This window comes from Neophocaena asiaeorientalis, unplaced genomic scaffold (genome assembly GCF_003031525.2).
Source record: "Neophocaena asiaeorientalis asiaeorientalis breed wild unplaced genomic scaffold, Neophocaena_asiaeorientalis_V1.1 scaffold204, whole genome shotgun sequence".
NCBI classification, from domain to species: domain Eukaryota; kingdom Metazoa; phylum Chordata; class Mammalia; order Artiodactyla; family Phocoenidae; genus Neophocaena; species Neophocaena asiaeorientalis.
Window position 1 is genome coordinate 10810642 of NW_020173922.1, and position 19299 is coordinate 10829940.

A 19299-nucleotide genomic window follows, 5' to 3' on the forward strand; every position below is an offset into this window, starting at 1 on the left:
CACACACACACACACACACACACACACACACACACACACACGGCCCTTTACCCCTAAATACTTGAGTATTTATTTTCTAAGGATAGAGATCTTCTCTTACTTAACTACAGCACAGGTATCAATGTAAATTTGCATTGATAAAATACTTTAATCTGTTGTCCGTATTCCAGTGTTGTCTATTAATTTGCCTTGATAAAATACTTTAATCTGTTGTCTGTATTCCAGTGTTGTCTATTAATCCATTATGTCCTTTATAGCATTTCTTCTCTCTAGTTTAGGATCCTGTCTAGAGTTGGTATTGTGTTGTCATGTCTCTTTGGCCTCTTTAATGTAGAACATTTCCACAGCCTTCCTTTGTCTTTTTTGTATAACATCAACATTTCTGAAGAGTATACTCCCTGCTGCCCCCTTTCTAATAGAACATTCTTCATTTTGTGTTTGTCGAATAGCTCCTTCTTAGACTGAGGTTATGCATTCTTGCCTGGAATAGGTGATGTTGTGTCCCTCTCAGTCACATTAGGTCAGTTTCTCTATTGCATAGGTGTTTTGTTCATCCTTCTTTGCAACTGTAAGAAACATGTGGGAAGATACTTTAAGACTATCCAAATAACCTCCCTCATCTAAATTTCCTCCTAGATTTGGTGTCCATTGATCATTCTTACTGATGCACTCTATTGCAGTGGTGCAATATGACTTTCCAACTCTACTTGCTCTTAAGGGCTTTAAAAATTTGATGTAATTAGAGATTAGTAGCTACATTTTTGTTAAGTTGAGAAAGAAAAATTTATTCATGGCTTTCCCACACAGGATGGCTCAACAGCAGGCCTTGAGGTTCCGAGGCCCAGCTCCCCCACCAAATGCAGTGATGCGAGGCCCACCACCTCTCATGCGACCTCCTCCACCTTTTGGTATGATGCGAGGCCCTCCTCCACCACCTCGGCCCCCATTTGGACGTCCTCCTTTTGATCCTAATATGCCACCAATGCCTCCCCCAGGAGGGATTCCTCCACCTATGGGCCCTCCACACCTCCAGGTAAAGAATATAGAGGTAGCTGTTTCTTTGTTGGCATTAGTGTCAATATTACATATGAGTTTTGCCTTTAAAACCTGTGTTCTTGGTCTTATAGGAAAATGGGAACTAAAGAGAACATCCTTATATTAATGTGTTGCTCTAAAAGCACTGGTAACAATAATTAGTATGGAAATTCAGACTGGAAATGTATATGGTGATAGAAAAATGTGTTAAGTTAGGATTGAATAGGGTAGTTCTAACCTGCCTTCGTCTCTGAAAATTGTCTTTAGTAATCCATCTTCTTTATGGGAGATGAAGTTTGAAATCTTACGTATAGAGTAGAGGAAATTTGTTTTCAGTGATACATATTGCAGGTAAACTTAAATATATGTGTATGTATATTCCTGAGCAGTTCTCCCCAGAAATGATGCCTAGTATAGAATCTAGAAAGTGACAACAAACACATTTTGTAAGCACAATATTTGGATTTTTTTCCTTCCCCAGAAAAAAAATACAGTTATCTTACAATTTTAGAAATAGAATTGTTGTGGGATTTCTTCAAATAAAAACTTTCGTGGTGTTTTAACCTGAGGCATGTATCCCTCTTTAGTGTAAATAGACCCAGTTATTGTCTGAAATGAGGTTATGAAGGTATCAACTCTCAAAAATATCTACTTTTGAGATTATATTCTTTTTGACTGAGTATGTTTCTATGTTTTCTTAGTTTATTCAGCCTGTACCATTCTGAAACGAAATAAATACAGTAGTATCATCTCCCTTCTGTTAGCTTGGATAACCAAGAATGAACTTACTAAAAATAGAAAGAGATAATGAGCTACTGTTTAAATGATGTTAACTCTGTTTCAATAGGGTTATATTTATGGAAGAAACACCAGGTTTTAATACTTTGCTTAGTAATTTTGTTGCCTTCCTAGTAATGAGCAGCCCCCCCTTCCCCCACCCCCTTAAACAAATTGTTAAATGGTTTTATGTTTTCTTCAGGATTAGAATAGGAAGTAACTTTGACCTACTGACTGGTATAACTTGTTACATGTGAATTTATTCTACTTTGTGCCTTTAATAGTTAAAGTCTTTGCAGAATATTATAAAATGTAATGGATTAATGTAATCCTCTAATGAAAGTATATCAGATGCTATAATGGGATACTTTCTAATGTTGTGATGCTTTTCTTGGTCTTGATGGATGATTGTGTGGTTTTACAGTAAATCCAAGTGATTTCCAGCTCCTGGTGCATGAGATATATTTGGGGTAGATATTTTATAGAACATGGGCCTGTGTGCTGATGCTTGAAAGACAGCGAGCTGAATCCAGAAAGACTGGAGTATGGAAAAGAAAACATTTTTAGGAAAATGAAATACAGTTGCACATTATTAGCATAATGTCAATTCCATTATCCAGATTAAGATGCTTTGGATAATTGAATTCTAATGTTACTTGTAGATTATAGAGGAAATCTTTTAATCCCTGTTCAAAATCTGTTTTCAAAATGGCAGACCTCTTTTCTGCTTTGGTGAGTAAGATATAGCAGTTACAGTTAAATTGTTTGGTTCAGGATCTTGGCTTGGGTCAGCAGTCGTTGAAGGAATTATCAGAGATAGTGTTGAATCAGTAATGAATGGTTCCAGGAGTTGTTTTTTTTTAACTATAATATATACCATTTAAATTCTCATTTTCCTGAAAAGTAAAAGGGATAATTTTTTTAATTGTATCTTTTAAACTTACTAATGTTAACATCTTTGGTGAGCTACATTATTATTATTTGAAAAATAGGAAATGATGAATATTTTCCTAGCTAATTTTTTTTTTTTTCTTGTAGGAAAAGAGAACAAAGGGTTAGGTATTTCTGGTTTTTCCTTTTTAGTTATTGCTATGTTATTTGTAAATAAGAATCAGTTTTTTTCTTTTGAAAGTAATCTAGTGCCCAGTGTATGAAATAGGCAGTTAGGGTATAAAGAACAAAGCAAAACTCACCCATAATGCTATAACCCAGAGATGACTATTGTTAGTACTTTTTTTTTTTTTTTTGCGGTACGGGGGCCTCTCACTGCTATGGCCTCTCACGTTGCGGAGCACAGGCTCCGGACACGCACGCTCAGCGGCCATGGCTCATGGGCCCAGCTGCTCCACGGCATGTGGGATCTTCCCGGACCGGGGCACGAACCCGTGTCCTCTGCATCAGCAGGCGGACTCTCACCACTGCGCCACCAGGGAAGCCCTATTAGTATTTTGATGTACTTCTTTCTAGTCTATTTAGTAATCATTTTTATTACAGAGAAACTTCTCTTACATAACCTAGATAAATGTATCTGAATTGACTATAAAAGTAGTTTTTCTTACAGTGCTTTACTTTTGGGTAGAATTTAGTAATAATTTGAAGGAAAAAAGATAAACACAAGTGACATTACTTCTTGTGAATTAACAGAGACCACCTTTCATGCCTCCACCCATGGGAACCATGCCTCCTCCACCGGGTATGATGTTTCCACCAGGAATGCCTCCTGTGACTGCTCCTGGTACTCCAGCGCTGCCTCCTACTGAGGAGATATGGGTTGAAAATAAAACTCCAGATGGGAAGGTAAATTATAAAATGTATTTAGGTTGTTAGCTTCTTAGTAACAGAAGAGTAAAACAGGAGTTCTGGCAGATTGGGATCGGTGACTGTATCTTTGCCAATTAGGAATGAGCCTTGGGTAAGCCAGGGTGGGGCAGGACTCCTGGAAAGCCTCACTGGATTGGACTTATGCACAGACATAAAGTGGCCTGGAGCACTTACATAGGTTTGCCTATATGATTCTGGAAGCCTGTATTTTAAATATGTGCCTTGGGTCCCCAAAACAGCCCTCAGGTTTAGTGTTTGCTAGGAGAACTCACAAGACTCAGCATGTAGTTGTATTTGCAGCTAAGACTAATTACAGAGAAAAGATACAAAGCAAAACCAGCAAAGAGAAGGAGGTTGCATGGGCTGCAGTCTGGAGCAACCAGGCACAAGCTTTCCGGAGTCCTTTCAGTGGAATCGTATAGAATGTGTTTAATTCCTGCGACTTGGCATTGTGAACACACAGGTGAAGTGTTGTCTGCTGGGAAAGCTCTCCTGAGCTGAGGAGTCGAGGGTTTTCATTGGGGACTGGTCCTATATCTGGCAACATCTGCCCAGCACATACCACATTCCAGACTCCCAGAAGGAAGGCATGTATTCAGCATAAACTGCATTGTTTGCATAAACAGTTTAAACATAATGAGCCATTCTTATCAGTTAGGGAATGATGGGAACCCTCCTGAAATCTAAGTTTCCAGATGCCAGCCAAGGACCAACATTGTGGGCAGGGCTTTCTAAGGATAGCAGTCTCAGGCCCACTGTGTTAACTTTGTGCACAAAATATAACCTTGGTTCTCCTTTTTTGGTGCGTGTTAAAAATATAGTGTGCTCATTATAGAAAACGGGGGTGGGGGGGGAAGGAAAAAAGGAGTGAAGAAGTACCTTTAGTCTCCTCATATACAAACAGCCAATTTTGGTGTACTTTCTGTTTTGTAAGGTTTTTTTTAATACTGTTTAAGACAAAATATAGTTGTATTATTGTTTATAAATGATAGTTGACAGATTCGTTGATACTGATGATTTTGCTTTCTCTGCAGGTTTATTATTACAATGCTCGGACACGTGAATCTGCATGGACCAAGCCAGATGGAGTTAAGGTCATTCAGCAGTCAGAACTGACACCTATGCTTGCAGCCCAGGCCCAGGTTCAGGCCCAGGCCCAGGCCCAGGCGCAGGCACAGGCCCAGGCCCAGGCCCAGGCCCAGGCCCAGGCACAAGCTCAAGCTCAAGCTCAAGCTCAAGCGCAGGCCCAGGCACAAGCACAGGCGCAGGCGCAGGCACAGGCTCAGGCTCAGGCTCAGGCCCAGGCCCAGGCCCAGGCCCAGGCCCAGGCGCAGGCCCAGGTGCAGGCGCAAGTGCAAGCACAAGCAGTGGGAGCTTCCACCCCTACAACCAGTAGCCCAGCACCTGCGGTATCCACTTCAACGTCATCATCAACCCCATCCTCTACCACTTCTACCACAACAACTGCCTCTTCAGTTTCGCAGACAGTATCAAGTGAGTACTAGTCAGCATGTGCTTTCTTTTAGGGGCTAGAGAAATGGACAAGTGGGAATGCATTCCAAAATGATCCTAGTGTTTTAGGTATTATCCTTGATGTTATTTAAAATATGTTTTTGACATTAAGAATTTTGGCTAAAAAGAACAGAAATTTACATTAGTAGAAGAAATTATTTGCCCAGTTGAAATTCATGAAGCTAAACTGGGGAAGTGTAGAGTTAGCTATTCAACTTGGCCAACAGTAATGCTGGGTGATGTGGGGTTTGCAGAATAAGTGTAAGTCTTGGCCCCTGCCCCTATCTTGCAGAGTTTCCAGTTTTTCTAATTGAGGAGGCAAGAATAATGCATGTGAAACAATTAGAGAATAGCGTGCAAAGTTATGCAGCGAAAATAGAAGATATAAGAATTCAAGAAAACGGAGAGACAAGTGAGTGGACTACATGGGTATTGAGGTTTATCATAAAGGATGTGTGATAGGATTTGAATAGGTTCAAAGTTTCGGAGAGGTGTTTCAGGTAGTGGGAAATGTAGGTCAGGAAATGAGGATAAATATAGTTTATGAATTGTTAGGTGGGAGGATTTATATTGGTTAATATATTGAATAAGAGACCAGGTTATGAAGAGTTTTAAGAACAAGGCAAATGGGTGAGGCAGGCAGGCACTAGGCGGTCTATATGAATGCAGTATTCTGGAAGATTTTTATGGCACTCGTTCTTTGGGTAGTGTTGAAATCAAGGAAACTTAGGAACTTTTCAGTAACCTTGTTTAGAGGTAGATGGGTCCCAGAATGGGATGCAGGCAGATGAAATGTGGAATTGTGTTAGAAGCAGTTTGAAAGGTAAGAGAATTTTCAGGTATGAAGACACAGAGGCCCAAAGGTTACATCTTTTTTATAAAGATGAGAGACAATTAATAGATTTCAGGGATGAGGAGAGAAGAATATTAATTTGCTTGAAAGATTGTCATTAATATTTATGCTACTAGTTCTGGATTTTATTTTGTTCTTTTTTTTTTTGATATAAGTATGCTGCTACTTTTTCTACAGGCTGAGATTGAGCCCCCAAATATTTACATAATTTTATTTATTTGATTATTATGATACTGGCATGAAGATACATAATTATCCCTACAAGGCGATTATAATTTAGATTATTTTGCTACCTGGATAATGGGAGAGAATTAAAAAAAAAAAACTGTCTCTCTTCCCTCCGCCAATAGCTTCAGGGACTAGGGAATTATTAGTGTATATTACCTTGTAAGAAATATGTACATGAGAGAAATTTAGTCATCCTACTGAATTTAAATTCAAATTTGATTTTATTTTACTGATGTGCGTAGTAACCGAAGAAGTAAGGTACATGTGATATGGAGACAGGTCTTTTAAAGGCCCTATCTGATATATTTTTTTTTTTTTTTCCTATCTGATATTTTTTAGAGGGCTTGGGAGAAAATGTAGCAGGTCTTTTAAAGGCCCTATCTGATATATATATATATTTTTTTTCCTATCTGATATTTTTTAGAGGGCTTGGGAGAAAATGTACTTAATAGGAAGATGTAAATAATGCTTTACAGGTCTCTTGTAGCCAAGTTGAATTCTGAAAATACAGATTAACAGTGATACTAGCTAGTTGGTTGAAGGTCTTTGCCTTTTTATAGGCAAATGCTTCTAAAACCTGCAGGGCAAGGCAGAAAATAGTCAGTTTTTATGGGGTACTTGTGGTGGTGATGGGAAAAGGAGATTAATTAAAAGCAGTGTGGTTCTATGTGGAGGCTCTGTGTTGCTTCTGTTTTATTCCCTGCCTCTTCGGAAGGAAAAATAGAAGTACTTTGTTTTAAGGGAGGTGGGTAGCCAAAAACTTTTAACTGTTCTCTTTGTATTTCATTTCCATATCGGAGTGGTCTGTCAGTAGGCCCATAGGTATCTTGTCCATTACCAACCATTCTATTCAGAATTCCTGTTTTTCATTTTTTGTACTACCCTTCAGTGATAGGGAGGCGTTTATTCTAAGAACAGAATAGCAAAATCTTGTTCTTTTTACTGCCTTTAAACATCAATTTTGATGTTGTCTTTCTGAGTATTCCTGATAGCTGTTTTTATTTCGCTTGATTGGGTGTCAAGAAGTGTTATCAGTCTTAATATTTCTCCATCTCTTAGAGATAGTCACTTGTCTTTTTTAGTTAAGATCTGAGGCTGGATTAGTAGTATATTTTGAGGTCTAGTGTTACACTAGTCATTTTAGCAAATGGAGTTAGTAGGAATTTACCTAAAGTCCTAGCTGCCATTCTCCCAGCTTCCCAGTTAATTCTTTTGTTGCCTTTGTCCCTTTTCTCTCATGACGCATGGCAACTAATCAAATTCAGAAAATCCTGTGTCAGCAAGAGGAATAGGTTGAGTGAATACTTTTTGCCTTCTCCATTTCGTGTTCCTTTCCCCCTGAAATTTGATGCCTTTGTAACTCATTTTATTTTCCTGACTCAGTACTTTGTATTGTGAGTTAGCAAATATTACTAAATACTAGTACCATGATTTTTTTTAAAAATGTAATTCTGTGAACTGCAGTATAAACCTGTGGGTAAATTGAACTAAAAATTAAGGAATTTATATTTTAACCTCAGTTGAGCATAAACTCATTTTATCCTATGCAAGTTTGTGAAAAATGCTGATGAAATCCTCCTCCTCAGGGAAGTTGGGAAGAATAACTTGATATATATTCAGCCATTGCAGTAGATTACAAATGCTAAATGGTATATGTATGGGACTGGGCAAATGTTGCATGTAATTTGTATTTTTCATACTGTTATAAAATTATATTAATATGATACTGTACCCTAAGGCTAGGTCTATGCTAGACCACCAATTCATTCCTGGGCCCCTGAAGATACTTGTTTGGCCCTGCTGTCTATTTAGCCAAGGTGAGTCCCTCATTAACAAGTATGAAATTGCTCACATCTTCCCAGCCTAAGTGAGTTTTTCATTGTTAGGAGCTGAAGGAAAGACAGTGAGAAATTTTTTCAGTTGGATTATTGGGTGGTTTGCATTAAACAGTGTGCTTTCCCTTAGAATAAAATTGGCATAAAGATTAGGAAAGCACTGTTTTATTTAATTTGATAAATTTCATTTTTATTCCAGTATAGGTAAAGTTTGACATTTTTCTTTATATCAAGATAAAGATGAATTATTAGTTACCAATGAATTATGAAAATGAATTTTGTTTTGGAACTAGATAGGTTGTGAATAAATAACAAAAAATGTTTTGTAATATTTGAGAACTGAAACTTAAAAAAAAGGAAATGAATTTTATATATTTTGGGGGTCACAAAGTGTGATTACTAGGGATAAAATGTTTTATTTTTGATATTTAAAAATAACGTATTAGCAGAACCAAATTATCCTGAATTTCACATTTTGCTGGTCTCTCACACTGGAAACCTGAGTTATTATTTTTTTTTTCTTTTTTTACCTTTTTATTTTGAAATAATTATAGAGAAACCCAAGTCGTTTTGGACTCCATTTGTTCATATCCAGTCAGTCATTAGTTATTGCATACCTTTTTCTCTCTGTTCTTCCTTGCTTGGACAACTCCAGATACGTTGAAATTGATTTTCCCACCTCTGTTCTTCCTTTTCTTCCTATGCATCTGCCAGGTTAATTCATCAAATGAACAGTGATTGTTACTCTTCCATACAGAAGCCTTCATTCTACCTCCCCCACATCCCTTTTACATTCATGAAGTCACATAAATAACATGTGAATGCATTCTTATAAAAAAAATCAAACTCGTTAACGAAGCATGTGTAGTAAAAAGTAAAAGGTGTACACATACGTTTTGGTGTTCATTCTTTTAGATCATTTCTCTACGTTTACATAAGTTCTTCCCTTTCCCTACCCAGTCAAGTGCGGACTCCTTAGTCGTCTGTTCAAGGCCTCCCACTTTGTGCCTCTGGCCTGCCTTTCCAGCTGTAACTCACTGGTTCTGTTGGTATGCCTAGTGTTTTACTAGTTGACTGCTTGTCTTCTGTTTTCTAAACAATACCTTGTTGTCCCCTACTCTTTGCTTTTACTCACTTTTCTCACCACTTGCTTATTTACTCCTTTCACTTTGTCATTTTCCTTGTTGAAATCCTAATCTTTCAAGGCCTATCACCACACTATAAAATTTTCTGTACTGTCTCAGAGTAAGAAATGGTCTTTGGGTCTTGAGTTACACTCCTATACATTTATCCCATTTCACTTTGTGTTTTAGTTATTGTTTGTTTCATTTAACTATTTTCAAGCTTCTTGGAAGACAGAGACCTTGTTATAAATTCCTTGCAGTGCATGGAATGGGCCCTAAATACTTACATGCTGAATGAGTGAATGATGAATGAATATAGTACAATGGTTTATGAAGGAGTGATACATATTTCTGTTTTATCTTTTATCAGCACCCACAACACAAGATCAGACCCCAAGTTCTGCTGTTTCAGTTGCCACGCCTACAGTTAGTGTTTCAACTCCTGCTCCTACAGCCACACCTGTGCAAACTGTTCCTCAGCCACACCCCCAGGCGTTACCTCCTGCCGTTCCTCATTCAGTACCTCAGCCAGCAGCAGCAATACCTGCTTTTCCACCAGTAATGGTACCTCCATTTCGTGTTCCCCTTCCTGGCATGCCAATTCCTCTTCCAGGTAAACCAATAGATAATAATAGTTTTTCCAGCTATGTTTTCATATTGTCAGTTAGTTTGTTCTCATGTGTCTGTTGCATTTGAAATTTGCCTTGAATCTCACTTGTTTGAAACATTTTTGAAAGATTCATGGCTAACTGCAGTATTTTTCTCTTCAGTTTTGGTAAATGTCCTTTTCTGTTGTTGTTGTTTACATGTCTTAAAATTAGAGCCACATTTAAAGCTACACTCATTTTGGATAATGGCCCCAATGAATTAAAAATGATCTTTTTGTGTAAATATGTTCTAAATGCAATATTTTAAGGGACTAAGTGTATGAAGTTAAGAAATCACAGGTCACAATAGGTAACACAAGTTAAGTGATTTCTATATCATGCATTGGTCTAAGCACTTTACATGGAACAATTCGTTTAGTTTTCACAAACGTCTTATGAGGTAGATACACACACAGGTTAAGTTACTTGCCCGTGGTCACATAGCTAATAAGTGATGGTGTTGGGGTTTGAGTCTGGGCACTCCAGATCCAAGAACCATGCTCGTAATAATTACGTTATACTGAGAAGAAAATGTGAGTCACTTAACTTAAAAAAAATCATCTAAAACAGAAAGCATAAGTTTCCCTTGTAACAATTGTGAAGTATAACAGGCACCATTTTAACGTTTAATTATGGTGAGTTCATGTGTTTTATTTTTTTAGGGGAAATCATTTCAACTAGAGAAGGAATTAAAAGATTGTGGAGTAGAATTTTTTCCCACGGGGATTGAACAGTGGTAGTGTTTGGCATCGTAATTTGAGTGTGTTTGCTGTTGTCAAACATATTTACTCCTTAATCCATGGTCCGTTCTCCTAGAATTATAGTTGAAAATGTTGACGCCTTAGAGAGGTCAAGCTCACAAGGCTAGTTTGTAGCAAAGATGAATAGAACCTAGGCCTCTTGTCTCCTAATTTCACACTCCTTTCACTGTGGTTGCTGCTTTATTGTACTAGTTTTTGTGTAAGAATAGGGTTGTGATACAGCTATTTCTTAGATTTGCACACATTTTAATTATCACACTATTTCCTTGTAACTACTTCGAAAAGAACACTTTCGTATATTACACCTTAGCAAGAAAGAAACCAAAAATTTAAGAATTAGTGGGTTTTTTGGAAAACCTTTTTACATGTTGTCGATGTAGTGTTAGATAATTAAATGACCAGTATGTGATGTTTAAGAAACCGAAATCACTTAAAAGTAAGAAGAAAATAAAAAATGTTGTCTCTAATACTAGGGATTACCCTTTTTCAAAATTAAATTTAAGATTAAGCAGCTGATACTTTCCTCTTTGGATATACTCTTTGTAGAAAATTAAGTGATGAATGGATAAAAGCTTGATATTCGTTATAACCTCTTGCAATCTTGGTCTGCTTTAGGGTCAGGGACAGTGTTAAGACCAGATCCTGGATTCTGAGCGATCTTAAGGAGCTGAGATTGTTAATTCTGTAGAGAGAAGATTGAGAGGTAGCATAATAACATATATGAGGTATTGGAAAGGCTGTTGTCTAAAAGAACTTTGGTTTTGCTTTAGAGGTTCTTAATAGGACCAGTGGGTGAAAGAGTAGCAAAATTTATTTCTGTAGAAAGTGGAATTTTGTCACAGTAAAATCCCTTCAGTTATAGCTGTCTTTGGATGCCTTGGTCTTCTCTGGTCCTCATCCCACCGTTAAATTTTAGAACAGGTGGTAACCGTTTGTATTACCAGATGAGGTAGTACCTATGAAGTTTGGCAGTAAAAGGCATTTAATAAATGGGAGCCACTAATATTACTTTGTAGGTCAGTTGGAAGAGAACCTGAGTTAGATAATCTGTAAAATTTTATGCAAGATACCAGAGATTCTTTGGAGAGGGAACTAATGTTTTATAGAAAGTAATATTTGTTTTATATAATAAGGCATCTTAGAATTCGTTCATTTTCTCATTTCCCCTTTTAATTCAGTCATCTAAGGTACTTTAGTAAAAAAAAAAGAAGAATGGAAAAGAAGACTTGTTTTTCTCCTCCCCAAATCTTTGGTTTTATGTATAATGCCATCTATCTCTGTTTTTCCTTTTTTATATCAATTCAACAGTAAGGTAAACCAGGAGGAATTTGGATGTAATTTATCTTGGAGCCTTATATTCTATTTGAAATAGCAATGTATGGTGCTAATGAGGATGATTAAAGAAGGGATAGTGAAGATGAAGAAAAGGAGTGGAAGAGTTAGGTAAAATATAGGAGTAAGAGGTGGAGTTGGGGATAGTGAATTGGATTAGGATTACAGGATTTCTACTTTGTAGTCTGTAAAATCTTATTTGGAATTTTAAGAAGCTTATGGTCAGTGACATCAGGATTATCCAGAATACTAAATGGAATTTTCTAATTTCCTGGTAGAATATAATTTGAGGGTAGAGTTGTAGGAAAATTGAACAAATGCTCCTTTTTCAAAGAAGGTTAAAAATTTAGATGTTTGGTTATTTTGTGAGTCTTCATGATATGCATATAGTCACCCTTAGAAAACCTTAAGTTGGTCTTTTTAACATGAGAAGAAACAAATATGTCCTTTTATTATGGCCTATAATGTTGATAGTCAAATACAAGAGTTCTGTGTTGGCCCAGCTGATATTTAGCAATGGCAGTTAGGCCTGAATATGAGTATATTTGACTTTCTTCTGTTTAAGTTGTATAGTTGAAATTACTGATTAGGAGATGGTTTTGGAGAACAGTCTTTGAGAGTTCAGAGTCTAAGAATTGAATTTCTAGTGCTGACTTAGTAGGCTCAGTGATCCTGCAGATAGCAGTATTTATACTAATTTAAAACTAATATATGCTGTAACTTCCTTAATCAAATGAATTTTTCCATTGCTTTCTTTAAACATTATGGAAAATAAAACTATACATAAACTTTATTCAGCATACTTTTTTGATCCAGTGCGTTTGTTTTAGTTTCATTGTTAATAGAAAGTTTAGCTTTAATATTTTTATTTAAAATAGTAATTAAGAAATTAAGGCACTTTTCAAAAATTGGCAGTATTTTGTGTGTGTGTGCGCATGAACATAGGTATGTTATTTACAAATGCAGGGGTTTAATTTAATTTTTCTCTGAATTAGGAAAATTTTATTTTTATGTACTTTAGTGGGGAAAAGAATTTATTACTTTTAATTTTTATCGGTACCAAAATAGGTTTAGTGTTTTTTTTTAGCCAAAACAAATAGAAAATAAAATTTAACTTCCCAACCCTTTGCCTTCAGCCTTTTCCTTTAAAAGTTTTAAAAAACTCTTAATTTTGATTTTCCTCAATTAATCAGTCTTAGTTTTCCAGCTTTTCGTTTCATTCCCTTTTTATCACCATTGTAATGCATCATGATGAGTCTTCATTCTTCTAAGAACTGTACGTAATTTCCATTCTTTAATACAAGTGCTACTCCTTTAGCTGGCTTAAACGATTGAGGTTTCTAAAGTAATCAGCCCAGGTAGTCATTAATGATACTAAAGGGGCTGTCTTCTTCTTAATTTGTTAGCCTGCCCCCACAGTGTTCCAGGCCCGTGGCATTCCGTACAGCAGGCACTACACATGGATATTTTGTCATTAGTTGAATGCTACCCTCCTCTTCATCTTTGCCCTTTTATTTAAAGTATTATTTGCAGTGGTATATTGGGATCTGTCTTATACTTTATTTTCTTCCTTTTCCTCCCACCCCTCTTTGTCCTATCTTACTCTTTTTCTACTTCTGCATGGTTATGCTCCATGCCTCTGCTTTTGCATGTAGTTCCCACTTAGCAGCAGCACAGAGAAAGTGTCTTGTTAGTGTCATGCTGCGTCTGCCTTTCACTGGTGTCTTAAGCAGCATGGGTTTGATGTCCTGTGGGAAAATGTCCCACATGAAAGCATGAAAACTTGTTATGCATACGTAATGAAGGGGCTTTCCTTTGTTGAATTTAAACTCTTGAGACTCCTTCAAATATTAACTGGTTTGATAAAAAGGTAATTGATGCTATAATTTAGAATTAGTTATCATTGGATTTGGCACCACTTCCCACAAAATGTCAAACAAAAAGAAATTCTACTCCATCCTTGGTCTTTTTCATTGGAAATAACATTCTAAATTGTAGTGGTAAATTATTTCCCTGAATCCCAGTGGTAGCCGACATACAATGGCAGCTTTCCAACGTATGCTTGCTTATCCATTTTACAGGTGTAGCAATGATGCAAATAGTCAGCTGCCCGTATGTAAAGACAGTCGCTACCACCAAGACCGGTAATTTTTAAAACCATCTTAGTTTGTTTTGTCTGTAAGTTGGCATGGTAGTGAATGTTGTTGTTTATCCTTTTATTTATTTATTTTGCCCAAGTGAGTGGATTTTTTTATATTTTTCTTTTTAATGAGCAGTATAAATGCAGTTGTCATATTTGGCCAACACTTAATTTTCCCAATTGCCTGTAGTATTAGCTTCGTTGGTTCACAAAAGCAAATAAGGTCAAATCACTTTATATCTTAATTTTTGTAATAAGTGTAAACAACTTCATTCTCATATTCATAACATTTAATTTTATTTTTTGACGTGTGTTTTTAAGTTAAATATAAAAAAATCATTTCCATGTGTAAAGTGATGTGATTATGCTTGCATGCTAGTGAGTATATGTGTGTGAATATTTGTGTGTGTAGTATAAATTTGCATTTTAAAGTTACTGAAGTTATCTACCTGAAACTTAAATTCTGGTATAGGATTTGAGTTTCTTTTTTTTTTTCAATTTTGATTCACGTTTTTGATTATTTATAATACCAGCTTGTTTAGTTGTCTGGTGAAAAATACAGATCTTGGCTTATCTTTTAAAAGAAAAAAAAAAAGAAACATTGCTCTCTTTCCGGAAAAGAATAAACTGAAAGAGTTTACAGGGATATTTCACTTAATCACTTAGTATATTAAAGTTGATTTGATAGTAAACTCAGTCATTTACTTTATTTTTACTTATTTATTTTTTCAGTCATTTACCTTAAAATAGAATTTTATTCATATCCTTTTTAGGTACCTTAGAACAAGAAAACAATTTTGCCTCAGGAAACATGCTTAGTAAATGTGCTTGTTGCATTGATTTCAGTAGAATTTGAGGAAATTCTTTTTTTTTTCAAATAAATTTTATTTATTTATTTTTGGCTGCGCTGGGTCTTTGTTGCTGTGCACAGGCTTTCTCTAGTTGCACGAGCGGGGGCCCCTCTTTCGCTGCAGTGCACGGGCTTCTCACCGTGGCGGGCCCTTCGTTGTGGAGCACAGGCTCCAGGCACACGGGCCTCAGCAGTTGTGGCATACGGGCTCAGTAGTTGCGGCGCATGGGCCCAGCTGCTCCTCAGCATGTGGGGTCCTCCCAGACCAGGGATCGAACCCGTGTCCCCTGCATTGGCAGGCGGATTCCTAACCACTGCGCCACCAGGGAAGCCCAGGAAATTCTTTATAAAAATATATTTCTATTAATAAGTAGAGAATGTACAATTATTTTTATAATTTATTATGTTATATTTTATTAAGATTTCACTTATAGGTGTGACCCAAATTTCTGACTGTTCTTAAGGTACTTCTTGGGTTCAATTTCTGAATCTAATTGAATTTAGGCATTAGAAGTAAACCAGGGATATAGATTTAAGTAATTAAATCATAATTTATATGATTTTTTTTGTTTCAACTGGCTCATTCATTATTAATGTTTAGTAGAAAGATTTAGCTCATATTTCAAAGTTTTATATCACAATTTGATACTTGGATCTAATTTTTTTATTCTTCTTCTTCTAGGTGTATTGCCAGGAATGGCCCCTCCTATTGTACCCATGATACACCCCCAGGTTGCTATTGCAGCTTCACCTGCTACCTTAGCTGGAGCAACAGCAGTTTCTGAGTGGACTGAATATAAAACAGCAGATGGGAAGACATATTATTATAATAATAGAACATTAGAATCAACCTGGGAAAAACCCCAAGAGCTAAAGGAAAAAGGTATAGTTTTAATGACTTGGTGGGACATAGTATAAATAGAAATGCTATTTGAAATTCTGAGTTAATTCCTTTTTTAAAACGTTTAAGGGATTTTCTAGTTACATAGTGTTGGATTATTTATTTCCTCTGAATTGTTAAATATGTATTCATTTAAAAAGCCAGTTCTTCTACTTACATGTTTGTCCATCACTTTACCATCTGGAGAAGTTAAATTATATGTACACACTAATATATATTTTTTACTCTGGTCAGGAATTGCATAATTATTTTACTGAATAATTATCGTTATCCTTATTGAGATTGATAGTAATGATCAGGAAGGAATGTGTTTATTGTATGTGTTCTGAAGAAAAACTTTAGGCTGTTGGAATCTTGGAGGAAGAGGACTCATAATTTTCTATTGCACAAGTCCCTGTTTCTGTTTTTTAGTATGTTATCGCTTTCAGCAAAATGAATGATTGCTACAAATGATATATGAATGACCTGAAAGACTTTATGTCCCTCTGAAATCAGTAGTTCTTTTCTACTGACAGTTTCCTGATTGGTATAGCAAGGTATTTGAAGTTGAACATTACATTAGATGCAAATCAATGATATTACAAGGAAGAACATTTTATTTTTGTGGTTAATAACTAGAAATGGAATATCTTAACTGCCTAGTCTCTGAAAGTTCATCAGAAGTTACTTCAGAACCACTGTGTGATGTTATCTCAATTTTTAATAGAAAAATTAGAGGAGAAGATTAAAGAGCCAATTAAAGAACCTTCTGAAGAACCTCTGCCAATGGAAACGGAGGAGGAGGATCCTAAAGAAGAGCCAATAAAGGAGATAAAAGAGGTAAAGGGGCCATTACCTGTTTACCTGGGAGCCAGCATTGATTGTTGGGTACAGTTTACTTGTAACTGAAAATCCATTTGCTGTAGTTTTATTTTTTACAAATTTATTTTATTTTTGGCTGCATTTGGTCTTCTTTGCTGTGCGCAGGCTTTCTCTAGTTGAGGCAAGTGGCAGCTACTCTTCATTGCGGTGTGCAGGCTTCTCATTGCAGTGGCTTCTATTGTTCTGGAGCACGGGCCCTAGGTGCACGGGCTTCAGTAATTGCAGCATGCATGGTCAGTAGTTGTGGCTCGTGGGCTCTAGAGCGCAGGCTCAGTAGTTGTGGCACACGGGCTTAGTTGCTCCGCGGCATGTGAGATCTTCCCGGACCAGGGCTCGAACCTGAGTCCCCTGCAGTGGCAGGCGGATTCTTAACCACTGTGCCACCAGAGAAACCCATTTGCTGTAGTTTTAGATAATTGCTGTAAATCTGACCTCTGCAATTTTAGGGTTCTTTGAAATTTCTAATTCAGTTTTTCCTTTGAAAGTTTTACTAAATTACTTCTTACACTAAACCAAGACCCCCTTAGAAAGAAAGAACCTTGGACCAGAGCTGATGTCCCCTCCTGACTTACAGACTGGTACATGTTATAATTAGAAATACAACTTCATATTGGAGAATGATCGTTGTATTTTATTTGTCATCTCGTGGCATGGAATAATCTCTGTACAGCACTAAAAGAGCTCTGCTTTTTGGAAGCTTTTTTTATTCAATGAGGGACCAATGGTAGTCTTGTCTTATCAGTAAGGAATTTTGCAGAAAAAAGAAACAACCTTAGATGAAGTGGTCTCCTGTCATCTTCTATACCCTTCTCCTTATTTCTACTCTTAAACAGATGGTTAGTGAGTCTGTAAGATAGGACCTGCTGCTGATGGGGTCTACTGTTGTGCAATTCGGCTCTGTCTCAGGGGCGAGGATTTAGAACTTATTTAGAAATTCTGACTCAGAGTCTCTCCTCTGTATGCTAGCAACACACCTTATGTTGGTTGTACTTTAAGGTATTTGCAATCTTTCTTGTATTTGTGGGGTATTCAGGTATAGTTTTGTAATATTAATTTAATGGGAGTAATATCATTTCCCATAGGAGCCCAAAGAAGAGGAGATGACTGAGGAAGAAAAGGCTGCCCAGAAGGCAAAACCAGTGGCTACTACTCCTATTCCTGGTACTCCATGGTATGTACTTGACTTAAGCTGTTTGATTGATTGATTGCCATGCTTGATTATTACATTATTATCCAATAGGAAGAAAAAGTACTTTAAAAAAGCATGTGTCAAATACCTGTTTGCTTATTTATTTTGGCTGCGTTGGGTCTTCTTTGCTGTGCATGGGCTTTCTCTCTAGTTGTGGTGAGCAGGGGCCACTCTTCGCTGCAGTGCGCGGGCCTCTAATTGCGGTGGCTTCTCTTGTTGCTGAGCACAGGCTCTAGGCGTGCGGGCTTCCGTAGTTGTGGCACATGGGCTCAGCAGTTGTGGCTTGCAGGCTCTAGAGCGCAGGCTCAGTAGTTGTGACGCACGGGCTTAGTTGCTCTGCGGCATGTGGGATCTTCCCGGACCAGGGCTCGAACCCATGTCCCCTGCATTGGCAGGTGGATTCTTAACCACTGCGCCACCAAGGAAGTCCTCAAATACCTGTTTTTATCTACTGAATATTTTTTGGTTCTTGTTCATTGTATTTTGGGTGCTCAAAATTCAACTGCTGCAGTGTCTTCCTCCCTTCATGGAACTCTCCATTAATATTTATTGTTTAAAATTATAGATTTGAACCACTAAGATCCTGAATCTACTTTTTTATTGTTTAAAATGTTTTAAAATTGCTTTTGTGTATATATTCTCATATGTGATTATGTTTACAGAACTTTGTAAAATTATGTCTTTTTATCTTAGCATTGAATAGTCTATTTTTTTTCTTTTCTTATGTTTGGTTTTCCCTTTTCTTCCTCTCCCCACATGAGGGCTTTCTCTCCTGTTCCCATTCTAATTTATTTAATCTGCGTACAGTCTACACATGGCAATGAGTTGGCTTGTTTCTTAAGTTTTATAATCTACAGATTCCCCTCCAACTTGTTTTCCTTGCTTTTTCCTCCTTGTTTTTATATTGAAAAAAATAAATGTGTGTGTTCTATAGAGTCCCACAGTCTGGATTTTATTGCATTCTCATGATACTCTTTAATAGAATCCTCCATTCCTGAATTTCCTGCAAGTTAGCAGGCAGTTACAGAGATGTGCCGGATTCATGTGTGATCTTTATCTCATATATTTCCTATTTCAGACCTAGATTCAGCCATTTTCCAAGGAGCCCTGGTTTCTTTTTGTGAGAAGTGGCATTTTTACACCATGTGGGATCTAGGGATAGTTGTTACTACTGAATTAGTCATTATTTTTAGACCTCTTTGGTAGACAGAGGTGGAAGATACATACGTTTAAAGATACATCTTAAGTTCACACCATTACTTGCAGTTCAAGTCTACTACAAGATTTTTACTGACTCTCATCATCTATCTTAATTCAGTACCTCCTTTTCTTCTGAAAACCATCTTTGAGTGATAGCAACATAATTATTCATTTGCTTTTCTCATTTTCTCATTCATTTGCTTGCCTAAGTAAGGCAAGACCAGTACTATCAC

The 19299-nt window shown here is 36.8% G+C and overlaps 1 protein-coding gene across 5 annotated transcripts in view; it reads left to right on the forward strand.

The window, feature by feature from the left end:
- The window catches only part of TCERG1 (transcription elongation regulator 1), a 60132-nt gene that overhangs the window by 5207 nt on the left and 35626 nt on the right, over positions 1 to 19299 (forward strand). For 2 of the 5 annotated variants that reach the window (XR_003004081.1, XM_024752305.1), the window contains exons 2-10: positions 808 to 1033; positions 3457 to 3609; positions 4668 to 5127; positions 5438 to 5557; positions 9556 to 9798; positions 14007 to 14069; positions 15598 to 15798; positions 16523 to 16635; positions 17760 to 17848. Coding sequence is in view for 4 of the 5 variants with exons in the window: in XM_024752305.1 (XP_024608073.1) it covers positions 808 to 1033; positions 3457 to 3609; positions 4668 to 5127; positions 5438 to 5557; positions 9556 to 9798; positions 14007 to 14069; positions 15598 to 15798; positions 16523 to 16635; positions 17760 to 17848 (1668 nt within the window). In the remaining variant the exon portion in view is untranslated. The remainder of the gene's footprint in view (positions 1 to 807; positions 1034 to 3456; positions 3610 to 4667; positions 5128 to 5437; positions 5558 to 9555; positions 9799 to 14006; positions 14070 to 15597; positions 15799 to 16522; positions 16636 to 17759; positions 17849 to 19299) is intronic. The other 3 variants (XM_024752307.1, XM_024752308.1, XM_024752309.1) reach the window with 3 other exon arrangements.